Source organism: Anguilla rostrata, chromosome 2 (genome assembly GCF_018555375.3).
Source record: "Anguilla rostrata isolate EN2019 chromosome 2, ASM1855537v3, whole genome shotgun sequence".
Lineage (NCBI taxonomy): Eukaryota > Metazoa > Chordata > Actinopteri > Anguilliformes > Anguillidae > Anguilla > Anguilla rostrata.
In genome coordinates this window covers 60,555,127-60,571,154 of record NC_057934.1, presented here as the reverse complement: position 1 = coordinate 60,571,154, position 16,028 = coordinate 60,555,127, and the positions used below count along the sequence as shown (strand labels likewise).

General features: G+C 46.6%; 1 protein-coding gene across 2 annotated transcripts; it reads left to right on the top strand.

Annotated features, from left to right (window-relative positions):
- The first annotated feature begins 2,193 nt into the window (after positions 1 to 2,193).
- Positions 2,194 to 14,291, top strand: tap2t (transporter associated with antigen processing, subunit type t, teleost specific). 2 transcript variants are annotated; one of them, XM_064323540.1, is made up of 12 exons: positions 2,194 to 2,468; positions 3,291 to 3,862; positions 4,340 to 4,454; positions 4,682 to 4,812; positions 5,973 to 6,178; positions 6,628 to 6,825; positions 8,748 to 8,876; positions 9,429 to 9,617; positions 10,377 to 10,550; positions 10,982 to 11,141; positions 11,542 to 11,678; positions 13,096 to 14,291. In XM_064323540.1, the coding sequence occupies exons 2-12, from the start codon at positions 3,343 to 3,345 to the stop codon at positions 13,321 to 13,323; spliced, it is 2,187 nt and encodes a 728-aa protein (XP_064179610.1). In that variant the 5' UTR covers positions 2,194 to 2,468; positions 3,291 to 3,342; the 3' UTR covers positions 13,324 to 14,291. The 2 variants fall into 2 exon arrangements, with proteins under 2 accessions (XP_064179610.1, XP_064179609.1); XM_064323539.1 differs by having other exon boundaries at positions 2,194 to 2,490.
- The last annotated feature ends 1,737 nt before the right edge of the window (positions 14,292 to 16,028 follow it).

The window sequence follows — 16,028 nt, the reverse complement described above, 5'->3', positions numbered from 1 at the left end:
TTCAGAAGCAAAAGAAAATATACTGAAATACATAAAAGAAAATAGTGCTGTTATAGTGAATGTTGGTTATTGCCGTTATAGGCAAACATGCTTTGTATGGTAAGCTTGTGGCTTCATTATTTAAGTGAGCAATTTGCCCCTTGACACAGCCAAAAATGCTAAAACGGGGGCACAAGTCTTTCAAGGCTGAATCCGGCCCATAGAGTGCAGTGTCAAAGTTATCCCTTGAGCCACAGGCCTGTCAGTCCAGCTCACTTTCCCTTCCAAGCTTAGCTATCTGCGGCTAACTGCCATTTCCAGCATTGATACGGTTGACTGTTCCACCAGAGATTGAAAATGGAAACTAACCCAGAGGTGGAATACCAGGTTCAGAAAAGTAAAAGACCTTCTCAGTATTTTGTTCCATTATTTTGCTGATTAGCACAATTCTTTGGATGGAAGAAACGTGCATGGCAGGACTTTTACTTTCTGATCCCTGGACTTTCCACCTTTGCTGTAAACATCTCTGGGAATCTGCAACTCTGGTGCAGGCTGTGTAGGCCAACCAGACAATCGGCTTCTAGAATGTTCTTACCATACGTCAGTATTCTTAAACATAGGAGGTTCTGGTTTGCTTAGCCAGATTATCTATATCAGTGGTCTCCAACCCTGGTTCTACAGGGTCTGCTGGTTTTCAAAGTGACTCTGCACTTCATTAATCAATTAGAGCAGTTGATTACACAGTTAACTCAACTCACCTGGTGTCTTGGGTCTCAATTGGGTGCTGATTTTAAGGTGAAAAAAAAAAACAGTAGACACTGTAGCTCTCCAGGACCAGGGTTGGAGACCACTGGTCTGTATCCAGTGCTGGATTACTGTGCAGGACATCTGTTTTGCCACAGTAATTGCATTTGGTCATCCTTCTCAAGGAATTTTCTAAAAGATGAATCACGTTTCGGGTGCAACACAAGGTGTGAAGGATGCGGAGCTGAACATCTGGTTGGGGTATGGAATCTGTGGCATGTCCCTTCAGTGCCTTCCCAACAAACCTAAAATATGACTCATCGTGTTACTATAATTTAAGCGGAAACATTTGTGGAAGCTTAATTAGTTGTGTTAATATGCGAATGTATGTGTGTGAAGTATGTAAAGGTTTTAATCATGGAGATGGTTGGTGTCTTGCCACATTGTATGTATGAATTGATTTTGTTTTATTTCTTTGTAAAGGTAGAAATGTCAGATTTTGTAATATGTTTAGTGGCGCATTTTGTTACACTAAGGGAACACGTATGGACAATTGTAATTAGAATTGTATATTTATTCAAAATTCTGTTTAAATTTTTATTAAAGTGAAGTGATTTGGGCATCAGTTCTATGTTTGCACTTTCTCTTCAATTCCTGAAAAAAGCGCAGTTATTGGATAATGTGTATATTGAAGCCAATGACAAACCTTGCACTTACAACCCAGTACAGTAGTTCCACAGTCCATTGATCCATTGTAATAACAGCTACCCACGCTGTGCTATTCAGTTAACATACATAATATTTACATCCTGCATAGAATATCAATAAAACGGTTACATTTACGCTTTAGAAATGTGCTGAAAGTGGGGATGAACGCCTCCTCTATGTCCGAGCTGCTCTCAAGATTTCTTCTCTCAGGGAAGTGTTTTTTTCTTCCTACTGGGAAGTTTAAAAAAAAATCTTTTTAAATATCTCATTTGCTTGAGTTTTTGGTGGCTCAGGCTCAGTCTTGCCTGACTCGCAACTAACATTTTTCAATATATTAAAATAAGCGTATAGTTTTAAAAAACAACATTAACAAGAATGTAAAGTTCATGAATAAACTTTAGTGTGTGGTTGTTTCAACAGGTGTTTAGCCGTTACCAGATTAAGAAGTTAGAGAGCTGTGGCATCGTGAAAATTTACCAGTGTAACGTAATGACCATTACAACCTAATTGGGTTTTGGTATTCACGTAGTGCTACCATGTCACCAAATTGAGCCTTTTTTACCGAATGTTCCGCACCAAACGAGGCAGGAGTGAAAGCACCCTAAAACAAAAACTAGTCTGCATACGAAACCACACTTACCGGTTCACGCGGACGGAAATGGATAAAGCCTATAACAAAGGAGGCAGTCGAAAGGTAGAATTGCGTTAAAAATCATACCGCTTATTTACAATTAACCAAGCAGACTACGACAACGCATTTCAACCAGGAATGGGATGGGCCCTCATATATTGGGAGAAAAACAGGCGTTTTAACCAATCGGTAGCTTCACACGAGCGCTACATCATCTCACGCAGAGCCGTCGGCCAGACCCCGCTTATTTCGCACCGGCAAATAGAAAAAGAGAACCGTCACGGCATGAACAAGCCTCACCGAAAGTGAAAGAAAAAGCAAAAGGGGACATTGCTGTTTCAAGTCAATGCACGGCAAGGATGAAATATTCTTGAATGTTCCAACTGTGAACCTGCGAATATTGTCGGTATGTTGAATATATAGCCAAGGTATGTTTTCCTATTTTCGAATGTTATTTGCTGATACTGAAACTGTGCGCTATGTGTCTGCATTGCATTAAACTCGTATGTTAGGCTATGGGCAAAACTTCACATTAGGCCTGTGTGTCTACGATATATAATAATTTTGGAATTTTTGATAGAGCTCTTTGGAACCGATACCGCAAGAGTAGTGAAGCTAATTCTGCTTCGAAAATCTCAGCCGCGAGCCAGTGCAAATTAACCGATGTTATGTTAAATTGATATTCGATATTCAGACATACGGTTCCTATTACTGTATGAAGGCACACAGTTTTACAGAGTTTGCAGTCATGACAGGAGAGTCGTATCTCTCTGTGAAGACAATTTGTGGCCACCTGGTCTGTCATAGGGAGGAGGACAGACGAAGGAACGAATGCAGAAATCCTAGCGTGTTTAAAGCCATTCTACCCAGCTATGGGACAATGGCATTGCCAACGCTGCAGACTTTACATTACATTACATTACATTATTACATTACAGGCATTTAACAAGACGCTCTTATCCAGAGCGACTTACACAACTTTTACATATCATTTTACATTGTATCCATTTATACAGCTGGATATATACTGAAGCAATTTCGGTTAAGTACCTTGCTCAAGGGTACAACGGCAGTGTCCAACCCGGGAATCGAACCTGCGACCTTTCGGTTACAAGCCCAGTTCCTCTGACTCTGACTAACATCACTGACATACTGATTTGTAGTACCCCCCCCCCCCCAAAAAAAAAAAGTTTACTCTCTTTTTCCTGATCTCTTTTTGCGATTCCAGGGCGGGACCCATTTGAGCGTGGCTGACTTTCACCTTTCAAGGGTTGGTCAAGATGGCGAGTGCTGGCATGAGAGCGTATGGGACGGTCCTGTCCTGTGACCTCATCCTCTGGGGTGTGCTGTGGGGAGGTCTGGTCCTGTTGGGGTGGCCCAGCGGGGAAGGGGTGGCCCTGGGGTGGCTGTGGGCGCTGGGGGCTGGCAGGTGGCTTCTGCTCCACGCAGTTTCCGTGGCGACGGTGAGTGGGCGGAGCCGGCCGGTGCTGAGGCGTTGGGTGGCGACGCTGTGTCTCCTGGGCCCGGCGTTTGAGAGCGGGAAGGCGGCCCTGCAGCGGCGGGGCAGCCCCGGCTGGAGCGTCCCGCTCCCCGATCCGGGCGTGGTGGCCCTGGCCGTGGTCGCCGCCTCCTCCGCCTGCCTGTTCTGGGAGCTCACCTTCCCCGAGGCGGAGAGCGGGACGGGAGGAGGGGAGAAGCGGCAGAAAGCCTGGGCTCTGTTCGTCAGGGTGGTCCGTTACTCCCAGCCTGATGCCCTGCACCTGGGAGCGGCCTTCCTCTTCCTCACTCTGGCTGTCTTAAGTGAGTATGGGGCTCCTGTGTAATCTGACAGTATGAAGAATTATCTGATGATAATAACAACCACACTCACCATGTTATAATAATTGTGCTGCATGGCTATGTGACAGAGCAGTGAATAAAATAATAATTATTATCATTATATACTGTCGACAGACAACTCACTTGGGATCTGGAGTCGATATAGGCTAATATTTAAAGCACCCCCATTAAAAAACAAGTTAGTAAAAGACATCAAAATAAATAAAAAGAAGATTAAAACAGGAATTGAGCAAATAAATAAAATGCCCTCAGAAAAAAAATCTGTTTTCGGTTTAAAACTGGAGCTGGAGGTGGAATCTGGACAAATTAATCAGAGCTTAATACCAGCAGCTCCTGTGCTGTAGAGCCCTGTAACAGTGTAATGAACCAAACTACACACACACTGCAATGCCCATGCTGTACTAACAGTTAGTCTTGTGTGTGTGTGTGTGTTTGCAGGTGAGATGTGCATCCCGTACTACACTGGCAGAGTGGTGGACTTGCTGGGATCGCGGTATCAGCACAGTAGCTTCCTGTCTGCCATCGGATTCATGGCGCTGTTCTCCTTCAGCAGGTAACTCTCACCTGTCCCTCTTGGGGGGTGGGGGGGGGTGATGGGGGCTGTGCTTGGATGTGCGGATGCAACCGCACCGTCATTCAAGTCATTGCAACAGGAACACTTTTGTTTGTATTTAATTAGATCCTGTTTGGATATCATGTGTGTGTGTGTGTGCCTGTGTGTGCATGTGCGTATGTGTGTACGTGTGTGTGTGTGTGTGTGTGTGTGTACGTGCGTGTCAGCTCTCTGTGCGCAGGTCTGCGAGGGGGCATGTTCATGTGCAGCTTGTCCAGACTCAACAGGAGGATGAGACACATGCTGTTCCACAGCCTGGTGCAGCAGGAGATCGGCTTCTTTGAGGAGACTAAGTCAGGTGGGGAGAGACACTGCTCTTACTGTTTTCATCTTTGGTGATACGGTTTAATGTATCACTAAATGATCACTCTGGATGACTATATATACAGTACAGGCCAAAAGAATTGGGGCCACTTGTGTTTAAAATTTTTTTTTTAAACAGTAGGTAGGAAAGAATTCTGTTAATATATGCACATTTATTGAATAACAAACCATAAACATTTTTTTTTCAATTTCTACCTGCAATAACACAAAAAGTTTTACTTCTGAGTTTTACTTAAAAATGATCTTAGACATGACTTTCCTCAAAATAGCCTTCTTTGACTTTAATTACAATTAAGCATACTGTTGGAAGTCTATTCAATCATTTTGCAAATAGGGGATAGGAGGGAGATGGAAGTGTAGTTAAATTGACTGAAATCTTATCTACCTTTCAAGCTACAGGTAGTCTAATACCATTGGCTTGTAGTATAAGTAAAATATGAGCTGCTAGAAATAAGGCGAAGAAGGTGTTGGGATTAGATGTGTGGGGCCAAGTAAACATATTGTAGCAAGGTTATTTCCTGTGAGAAATTGCATAGAAGCTTAATATTTTCAGGCACAGGTTTCAGTACGCACTCAGAAGGGTCCAGCAATGGGCAGCAATGTTAACAGGAGAAGACCAGGAAGATCAAGAGGCAGTATACAAATATCTCATCTTTTTAATTTTACTATTGTAAAATTGCACCACAACTACAGAGCTCAATGCAGCTAGAGAGAAACCAGTTCCCCTGACTACAGTGAAATGGCAACTACGATCTGCAGGTCTAAAAGGATGTGCATCTGCCTTTTCCCAATCTTTGTAGTCCAGCGTTGATAGTGCTTGGCCCACTCAAGTCTTTTCTTGTTAACAGCACATGGCAAGGTTTCTTTTGCAGAAACACATCCTGTTTGCAGTTGTTATTTCTGATTTGGTTTTGCACTGTACCATCATGCCAATGAAGTACCTCTAAATGTACCATTGAAATTGACAGACAGAAAGAGTCAGAGAAAGAGAGGGAGAGAACACGAGAAGGTCACTGTACTTCATGCTTCCTGGCACGCGCAGAACAAAGGACTAACCTGCCCTCCTCCTCCTCCTCCTCCTCCTCCTCCTCCTCCTCCTCCTCTTCCTCTTCCTCCTCCTCACCCTGAGAGCAGGCAGCCTAACGTCACGCCTGTCCTCCGACACCGACAGGATGGGCCGATCCGTGGCCATGAACATGAACGTGCTCGTGCGGAGCACGGTGAAGGTGCTCGGCCTCCTGGGATTGATGCTGGGCCTGTCGTGGCACCTGACCGTCCTCACCTGCGTGGAGATGCCCCTCCTGGCCCTGCTGCAGAACTTCTACAACGCTCGTGCTCAGGTGAGCTCCTGTTATACGCGGAGCCCCCACAGGGCTGTGCAGGCCTGTACCACATTCACAGGCCTATACCACATTCACAGGCCTATACCACATTCAGTATCACAAATCAAATAGAGACGGTCCCTTTCCGCAAAACATGTTTCCAGCCTTCTGTCACGAAATCAGGGATTCTCAAATCTGGCCCCCGAGGTCAGTAGTGCTGCTGGGTTTCTTTTCTACCTGATAGTTAATTGATTGATTAAGCACACTGATTGGCCAGAGGTTTAACTCACCTGGTGTCCCAGGTTTAAATCAGTCCCGATTAGAGGGGAGGAATGAAGACTAGATACTTACACTATATTTACAATGCATTGCAGTTTATTAAATGTCCATGAGGGTCGCCCTTGTTTGTGGTGAGCCGCTGTGCCTCTGAAGTGCCTCCCCCTTGTGTGTGTGGCGCCGCCCTGCAGGCGCTGGGGCAGCAGCTGCAGGACTGCGAGGCGGAGGCGCGGGCGGTGGCGGCGTCGGCCCTGGGGGCGGTGCGCACGGTGCGGAGCTTCGGCGCGGAGCAGGCCGAGGCGCGGCGGTACCAGGAGGCGGTGGGGAGGACGCGCGCCGTGCAGACGCGCAAGGACACACTGAAGGCCGTCTTACTCTTACTGCGCAGGGTAGGGGCGCGAGGCGTACACACCGGCACTGCGTCCTACACGCACTGCGTCCTACAGGCACACGTCAGCCGCATGCGTCCTACACGCACCCAGTATGAACGCACCGCACTGCGTCCTACAGGCACACCAGTACGGTACGCACCGGCACTGCGTCCTACAGGCACACCAGTACGGTACGCACCGGCACTGCGTCCTACACGCACACCAGTATGGTACGCACCGGCACTGCGTCCTACACGCACACCAGTACGGTACGCACTGGCACTGCGTCCTACGCGCACTGCGTCCTACACGCACACCAGTACGGTACGCACCGGCACTGCGTCCTACACGCACACCAGTAACGTACGCACCGGCACTGCGTCCTACACGCACTGCGTCCTACACGCACACCAGTATGGAATGTACCAGCACTGCGTCCTACACGCACACCAGTACGGTACGCACCGGCACTGCGTCCTACACGCACAGGAGTTATGCTGTGCACTTCTGATACACACTACTGTCTCACTTATCTCGCTACTGTCTCACATATCTCGGCTGATCATGCTACATCATTCAGCTCAGGGCAGGATGTCAGTTACTGCTTCTACACAGTTTTGCCAGCACTGACACTCATTGGCCATTGGCCACATTTCATGGTGTTACTCTGCCACTCGTCACAGTCACTGTTACTTTACATTACATTACATTAAATGCATGTAGCAGACGCTCTGTTATCCAGAGGTTTAAAGGGAAAATGAATTAGAGTCCACCTGTGGGATGTGGGCGATGGGTCCACAGTGAGCAAATTTGTCATTAAGTCAGATTTAGTGGAGGTGGGGGTCTGAACTGATACTCATTTGAGCATCCTGGGGAAATACAAAAGGACCCTCCTTGGGTTCTTTGTATTATTTTTTCCTCATGAGTCATTGTTGAGCTCGTTGAAAGTCAGCAGTCTAGTAATAGGAGTAGCTTGAGCAGCCAAGACAAACATTACATTACATTACATTTATTTGGCAGATGCTTTTATCCAAAGCGACTTACAATAAGTGCACACCGAAGGTCGCTGGAACAACTACAGAACACAGGTCTGATAAGGTACAATACTCATTAAGTCCAGTTCACACGGTAAGCATAGGCTAGGTCAGAAAGTTGTTGTAAGTCAAACTAGGAGGCATGACGGCAAGCTATAACATCAAGATAACAATATAAGTGTCATGTAAGTGCTGGATGAAGATACAAGTGTAACATGAAAAGTGCTACAGGAACAAATTAGAAGGATTCAAGTGATAGGAGTGATCCTAGATTGGGAGTGCCCTGCAGAGTTGTGATAGTTAGTCCAGATACAGTCTGAAGAGATGCGTCTTCAGACTACGGCAGCAGATGGGCAGTGACTGAGTGGTTCGTAGAGGAACAGGGAGTTTGTTCCATCACTGGGGAGCTAGGGTGGAGGACCTCCGTGGTCGGGACGAGTGAGAACCATTCACCCGGATGGCAGGGAGTAGAAGTTGCAACCGACCTAGTGATGTCACAACCTGGCTTGTTTCAAGATGGCTGCGACCTAGTCCTACTAGCTGCAAAAAAAGCCAATTTTAGTTTATCATTTCAGCAAATACGGGTCAATTTCAGGTCTGAGAGCCGGGCCTTATCTTATCTAAGGTAAAAAGCATATGAACCAGACTCATACTGCTTCACGTCCCCTTAAAATCTGAGGCATTCCGAAGCTTGTTTTCACTGGCTTTGGTTTAATCTGAACTTCAAACGGCCAAATCACATGACTCTGCACCTCAGTTCAGAGTTCAGAGGGAGAGCGTAGTTCAGAGAGAGAGTGTGTAGTTAATGTGAGAGAGCATTCGGGTGTGGAAGAGGCAGGCGTGTATTTTGGAACGCTCCCGATGTTATCTTGATGGCCTTCTCCCTTTCCCTGCTGTGCCCCCCAGCTGGTCACTGTGGGGGTGAAGGTGATGCTGCTGATCTACGGGCGTCGGCTCATCGCCTCAGGTCAGCTGACCAACGGTGGCCTCCTGGCCTTCGTCCTCTACCAGAAGGACATGGCGACCAGCACGCGGGTGAGCTCATCCTGCACCATAACAGAACACGGCATGATGACGAGATCAGGCCATTCAGCTTAACAATGCTCGCCACTTTCCTGTCTAAATTGTACCTAGTGCTTTGATCACCTACAAACTAGATAGTATCTAACACCATATCAAGCCTTGGGCTTTTACTTGAGGGTCAGATCCTTCTCCATCAGAACCATTTGTCTGCAGAAATTGGTGCCCCTGGTCCACAATGTGGTCGTCAAGTACTTAACAGTGATAATTTGTGGGAAAGCTCCAGTATTATTTCTGTAGGTACATTGTATAACTGTATTGCTCTTCAGTCTTCTAAGTGAATTAATGAGATCAGCTATAATCGTCGTGTCTGAGATCGTGGAAGCTGGCGATCGGGATAGGGGTAGGTCAGTGGATAAGTGGATAAGATCAGTGATAAGGAAACGAGTTGCTGGCATCAGATTAAGATCAGTGGATAAGTGGATAAGATCAGTGGATAAGTGGATAAGATCAGTGGATTTGTCGTAAATTCAGTCTGGTGGAACATGAGCGTTGCGTGTCCCTCAGCAACTGGTCTCCATCTGCGGGGAGATGCTGAACTGCACGGGCGCGGCGTCCAAGGTGTTCGAGTACCTGGACAGGAAACCCCGGGAGGAGAGGGCGGGGAACCTGGAGCCCTCGCGCCTGGAGGGACGCCTGACCCTCCGCGACGTCACCTTCTCCTACCCCTCCAAGCCTGACGCGCCCGCCCTGAAGGTGAGCCCCTCACACGGAACCCTGCGCGTGTGCGTTAGCGTACCTGCGCGAGGCTCAGTCTCTACCAGGACAGGGTGAAGGGGAGAGCATGTTGACCACTGTGTTCATTTTGAGCATGTGCTTGTGCAGTTTTGTGCATGAATGCACCAGCATGTTGTGTGAAGGGAGAAGGTTTACTGGGTGTATATCAGTGGAGTGATGTCACTGGAGAACAGTGGCAGTGTCTCAGTATGTATAGTGAAGTCACTTTGTGAGTGGCCGTACCACCACGAACCCTGCTCCTACCCAGCAATCTGAAGCTAAGCAGGTGTGGGCTTTGTCAGTACTTGGATTGAAGTACTTCTGGGACAACAAAGTTGCTACTGGAAGGGGTGTTGCTTGGCTTTTCCCTCTGCTGGTCAAATAAAGCCCAATGCCCCTGTGCGGTGATGGGGACACTGTGCTGTAGGAGACACACTATCTGTTGATGAGATGTTAAGCCACTGTCCCGATAGAACATGGCCTTTAAAGATCCTTTGACACTCAACGCAAAGAGTAGGGAGTTCACTGGTGTCCTGGCTTTGAGCATCCCGCAGCATCATGCCGTCATATTAGTACATGCGTAGTGTTAAAAACTGTGTTAAAAACTGTGCAACGGCCTGGGTTGAATTCATGGGTGTCATGCATAGCGTGAGATAGCACCATCACAGTGATCGCACCCAGTGTGATTCTGCGTTGTGACAGTGCTCACTGTTGTGATACCGCTCCCTGTCATGACAGGGCTTGTCCCTGGAGCTGTGTCCTGGGAAGATGACTGCCCTGGTGGGGCCCTCTGGGGGGGGGAAGAGCTCCTGCGTCGGCCTGCTGGAGAGGTTCTACGAGCCGCACGAGGGACAGGTGCTGCTGGATGGGCTTCCCCTGCACTGCTACCAACACCGTTACCTGCACAACAAGGTAAGCGCTACCAACACTGTTACCTGCACAGCAAGGTAAGCACTACCAACACCGTTACCTGCACAACAAGGTAAGCGCTACCAACACTGTTACCTGCACAGCAAGGTAAGCACGACCAACACCGTTACTACACCAGGTACGACAACACGTACCTGCCAGCAAAGTAAGGTCACACCGTACCTGCCAACAGGTAAGCACTACCAACACGTACTACAGCAAGGTAAGGCTACAACACTGTTACCTCACAGCAGTAAGCACCACGCCAGTGCTACAACACTTACTAGATGGCAAGGTACTGTAACTACTACCAACACCTTTACCTGGATGGCAAGGTAACCATTCTCAACTCAGGACACCTAGCAGCACTAATACCTGTAAACTAACTACTCTCTTTCTCTGTCACCCCTTTCTTTATCTCTCTCTGGGGTCAGATGGCGATGGTATCCCAGGATCCCGTGCTGTTCTCGGGCTCCGTCAAAGACAACATCGCGTACGGCCTGGAGGACTGCTCCATGGAGAGGATTGAGAGAGCAGCACGCAAGGCCAATGCTCACAAATTCATATGTGAGCTGGAGCAGGGCTATGATACAGGTACACCTATACTCTGAGTCAGGACTACAACACAGGGGCACCTCTACACTGAGTCAGGACTGCAATACAGGGGCACTTCTGTTCTGAGTCAGGACTGCAACACAGGTATTCTTCTACTTTGAGCCAGGACTACAACACACCTACATAACCAGGTACACGGGGGGTGGGGGTGGGGGGAGCAGGTGGGTTCACAGGCAGTAGTCTTATGTAAAGTGGTAATGATGGACACCATGTCCCTTGCCCCCCATCACCCACCCTGTGTGTTTGTGCATTTGTGTCCCTCTTCACATGTGGTGTGTATATGTGCATTGATGTGTGTGTGTGTGTGTGCATTGATGTGTGTGTGTGTGTGTGTGTATGTGCATTGATGTGTGTGTGTGTGTGTGTGTGTGTATCACAGACGTAGGCGAGTGTGGGGGCTGTCTGTCAGCGGGACAGAAGCAGTGCATAGCCATCGCCAGGGCCCTGGTCAGAGAGCCCCAGATCCTCATTCTGGACGAAGTCACCAGCTGCTTGGACCTGGACACACAGCTGGCGGTACGGACGCTCGCCTGGGCGGGGCATCGGTTAGGGACATGAATCGCAGTTCAGTTCAGTTCAGTTCAGTTCAGTTCAGTTCAGTTCAGTTTAATTCAGTTTAATTCAGTTCAGTTCAGTTCAGTTCAGTTCAGTTCAGTTCAGTTCAGTTCAGTTCAGTTCAGTTCAGTTCAATTCAGTACTCCTGAAAAGTGGCCATAATGTTGTCATGAGATTGTTTCAGTTTAACATGCAGTGAATTTCAGTTCGTATCCTGAAAAGGCTGAATTGAAGCTCTGATGCATGAGCATTTAGCCGTATGCTCACAGTCTAACGCTAACTTTCTCTAACGGTTGGTAATGAAAGCTCAATCACAGCCACGCCGTTGTGTAAGGATACTGTAATACGCAACAGTAAGAGAATAATCCTGTAGAGTATTTATGGCTTACACGCTTATAGATACGCACTGGTACTGTGTAATACTGTTACGTGCGTTAGTTATGTGAATGCTGTTAAGTCTCTGTGTACCTCACACTTACGCAGAGAAGTAAGTTCCTCTTCCTGTTTGTGAAAATGGCTGAAAGTATTCAAAGAGGATTTTGGACAGGTCGGTCCAGAGGGTCAGAGCCGTTTAAAGCCGTTTGGAATGTAAAGACAGGGCTCTGTGTCAGTGGGAACTGCCCACAGTCGCTATATGGAGAAATTCCTCACTAATTCAAGCAGGAGCATGGCTTTGTAGTGTTTACGAAACCTGAAGTCGAACAAACACGTCCTGGTGTTATTCATGAGCAAAAGCCTGTTTGTAATTCCTCTAGGGCACTGGTTCTTAAGCTTTTTAAAATTCGAGACCCAAGTTAGAATTACCTTTTAATATTAGGACCCAAATTAGACATTTTAGTTCAATTCAGAGACTGGTAAAGTACTCACACTAGCATAGCCTAGTGGGCTACACACTCTTTCCAGGCCCCAGCTCATACACTCGCTTGATCACATTTTGGGCCCTGACCCATAGTTTAAGAAACACTGCTCCAGGGTTAATTATCTTAGCCGCTCAAGTTCAGACCTTTGAAGTTTTTTTGAACCCTTTAGACACCATAATTCCTGCAGATTACTGGCGATTTCGAAAGAGCAATTTGCATTGCTGTGGTGGCATGTCAGATATGTGCATTAGAGTAGGTTTTTTGGACCCTAAATTCAAAGCCTGTTCTAGAACTCCGTGGCTTTCAATTACCTGTAGTGATTGCTACATCAGCATTATGATCACATATTTGTGATCTTACCTCTTAAAGAGTTAACCTTACCCAAAGGTCCTTTTTTGGTCCTAAATTTGATTCGCAGACACCCTTATATCCAGAGCCCTTATCCATTATTTTCTGAAGCAGTTCAGAAGCCCTGCTGAGCCCTCCCTAACCCTTATTCTCTGCTGCCGCCCGTTCAGATGCAGGACGTCCTGACTGGCTCGGTGGGACAGACGGTTCTGGTGGTGGCCCACCGGCTGAAGACCGTGGAGCAGGCCGACCGCATCGTCTTCCTGGAGGACGGGGCGGTGGTGGAGCAGGGCACGCACCAGCAGCTGATGGCCAGTAGAGGGCGCTACTACAGGCTGAGGGAAAAGCTCTTTTCTGACTTGGATAGCGCTGGGGACTCGCTGAGTGGGGCTGGCTGAAATCTCCAGCAGTAAGTCACGCAGACTGTCAGCCATTAACAGTTTCAGCTGCAGCACCTGCTACCTGATAGTGTGGCGTTTTAGCTATCGTTACGATGTTTGCTCCGGGGCTACTCCTTTAAGAACAACCAGCTCCACCATTCAGGTGTTTGTTATGTAATCAAATGAGCCATTATGTTCGTTCGTTTCAATAGTGCCTCATATCTGAAAAACACCTTCCGCTAACACAAGAGGCTCGGTCTAATCACCCTTCCTGCCCACACCCAGAACTGGGTCTGGCTATTTGGGGATACAGATGATCTGTTGAGTATGGCACACACCTATAATATAGACACACACACACACACACACACACGTTCACACTCGCGTGCAGGCACACGCACTGCTAAAACATACACGTGTGTTGTTGCAGAAGCACACAAGTAAGTACACATGCTCACACAACGCAGAATAACACACATTCAGTGGGAAGTAGACTTCTTCCACATCACAGTGTTCTAAGGGGACGCTCCCTTCCTCTTTTTGAAAAGCTATTTTATGAATGCGCTAATATAATATCACCAGGGCCAGCACAATGAGGCCATTCTGCTCTCTTCTCAAGTCCCTTAAACAGTGAAATCACATTAAATGGCATCCTGTTAAATTACGAGCCCATTGCTGAACATTAATCAGCGGAATTGTTCATGTAATGGCGGCAGGCGAAGCTTCTGAGCCTGGTAATCTGGATCTGTGGCCAGAGGGGAGGAGTACTGAGCTTTTACTTGATGGGCGGGATCATTGATAACACAGTTTGCCTTTTCAGTCTTAGTCTGAATACGGACGGGATATCTTGCCACTTTGTTCCACGCATACGCTGTGTTTTTCTTATTTATCTTATTTTTGTTAACAAGAGTGAGTGTATTGTACCAAGCACGTGAACCAAAGGCTGTCATGCTCTCAATCAAAGTCTGATTAAAACAGATGAAGTGTGCCGCTGATTTGTGGAGTGTGACCCTTTCTGCTTCTGAGGCCTGTGATTGTTTCATTTGTTTTTTGTGTGTGTGTGTGTACGTACATGTTTACTCCAGTCCGTAAAAAGTTTAATCTCCTGTTCCTATTGGCAGGACTCTCTCAGAAGTAGAAACGAGTCTCAACTATGACGATACCATATCAAGTTCACTTTTTGATCAGAAGCATTTTTGCAAACATTGTGAATCCACATATCTATGGGAAAAGTTAAATGCATGAACAGGCTTTGGCCGTGAAATTCCTTATGTCCGAAGCTGTTTCACATGGTTTGCAGTTCGCATGTCTGTCCACAAGAGGGACACAGAGCACAGTGATGCACGCTGCGTTTATATGCGCCTCAGCTGAAGAAGAAACACCAACGGTTATGAATGAGAAGCATTCAGAAGCGGGGACATTGCAGTGCAGCACGTCAGCATAAAAACACTTAAACATTATTGTAGAAAAGAGTTCAAATAGCGCTATATATAAATGACAATGATTCAAATGGTAATGAAGAAGTATGAAGATCATTTGGGAGGTGGGGGAGGTCAAAAACTATTGCATTGAAGTCGGAACACGTTGCCTCTTTGTGTGAATTGATGCTATGCCGAACTGGACTGGGCTGAGGCGAGCTGAATCGGGCCTGTGGGTGGGTGTGCAGGACATGGTCCTGCATCCTGTACAGCCTTGGAATTTGGGATAGCCCTGACCACAGCACCTCTTCTGCCCCTTCCACACACACACAAAAACACACACGCATCTGGGGATGTAGGTTTCAGGCATGGAGAAACAGACCCGTGGAACTGTATGGAGGCTGCATAAGCAAGCCCTGCAAAACTGCCACCCTGCACCTGTTCCCCTCAAACACTGACCGGTGTAAGGTGGGAGTTAATAAAATACAGAATGAAAAAAAAAACTACATTCACAAGTCAAGCTTATGTGGTATTTATTTATTTCTTTAGATGTTTATTGGAAGTGGGAAATAAAACACTTCCCTAGAACAGATTGTGAAATATAATGAAAATGTTCAATATGCATAAAATATGAATAGAAATGGACAGTCACGTAGCTCCCAGAGTTTGGCCATTCTAAACCACTGTGCGGTGACTTGGACTCCTGTTTCTCTGTCTTTTTTTTTCTTTTCAAAAATACATTTTTATTTTTTCTTGCACTGAATTTAATATTTTGAACAGGTTTTCTCATCACACAGTTGTAGGCATCTTTGTGAATTTTTCTCCAGCTGAATACCTATGTAGCAAAACAGGAGGATATTTGTGGTTCCAGTTGGAAAAACTACCATCCAGCTTTAGCTTTACAATTACTGGTGGCCTCACTTGTCAGATTATATATATTTTTTCTTTCTGACCCTGAAGCAATTTTCTCCTCAATGCACAGGGACAAACATACTATAATACACGCTTATTAAAACGTGTATGAGCGACTTCCAAAATACGTCTTGTTAATGACATCATTTGCTTTGCCTCTTTTCCTCTATTTTGCTCTTTCTAAATTGTTTATACAGTGAGATCTTTCTTTAATGAGTACAATTTATTACCCTTTTAGCAGCCAGACTGGCAGGTTTTGAAAGAGGCAGTCAGTATTACAGGAGACCAAACTATGGTTCTGTGTCCTACGATTAAAGATCCTGGATTGAATTCCAAGAGGTTGTGTGAGACTTTCTCCTATATCTTTAGAATTTTGTGTGTGCTATTTAAATG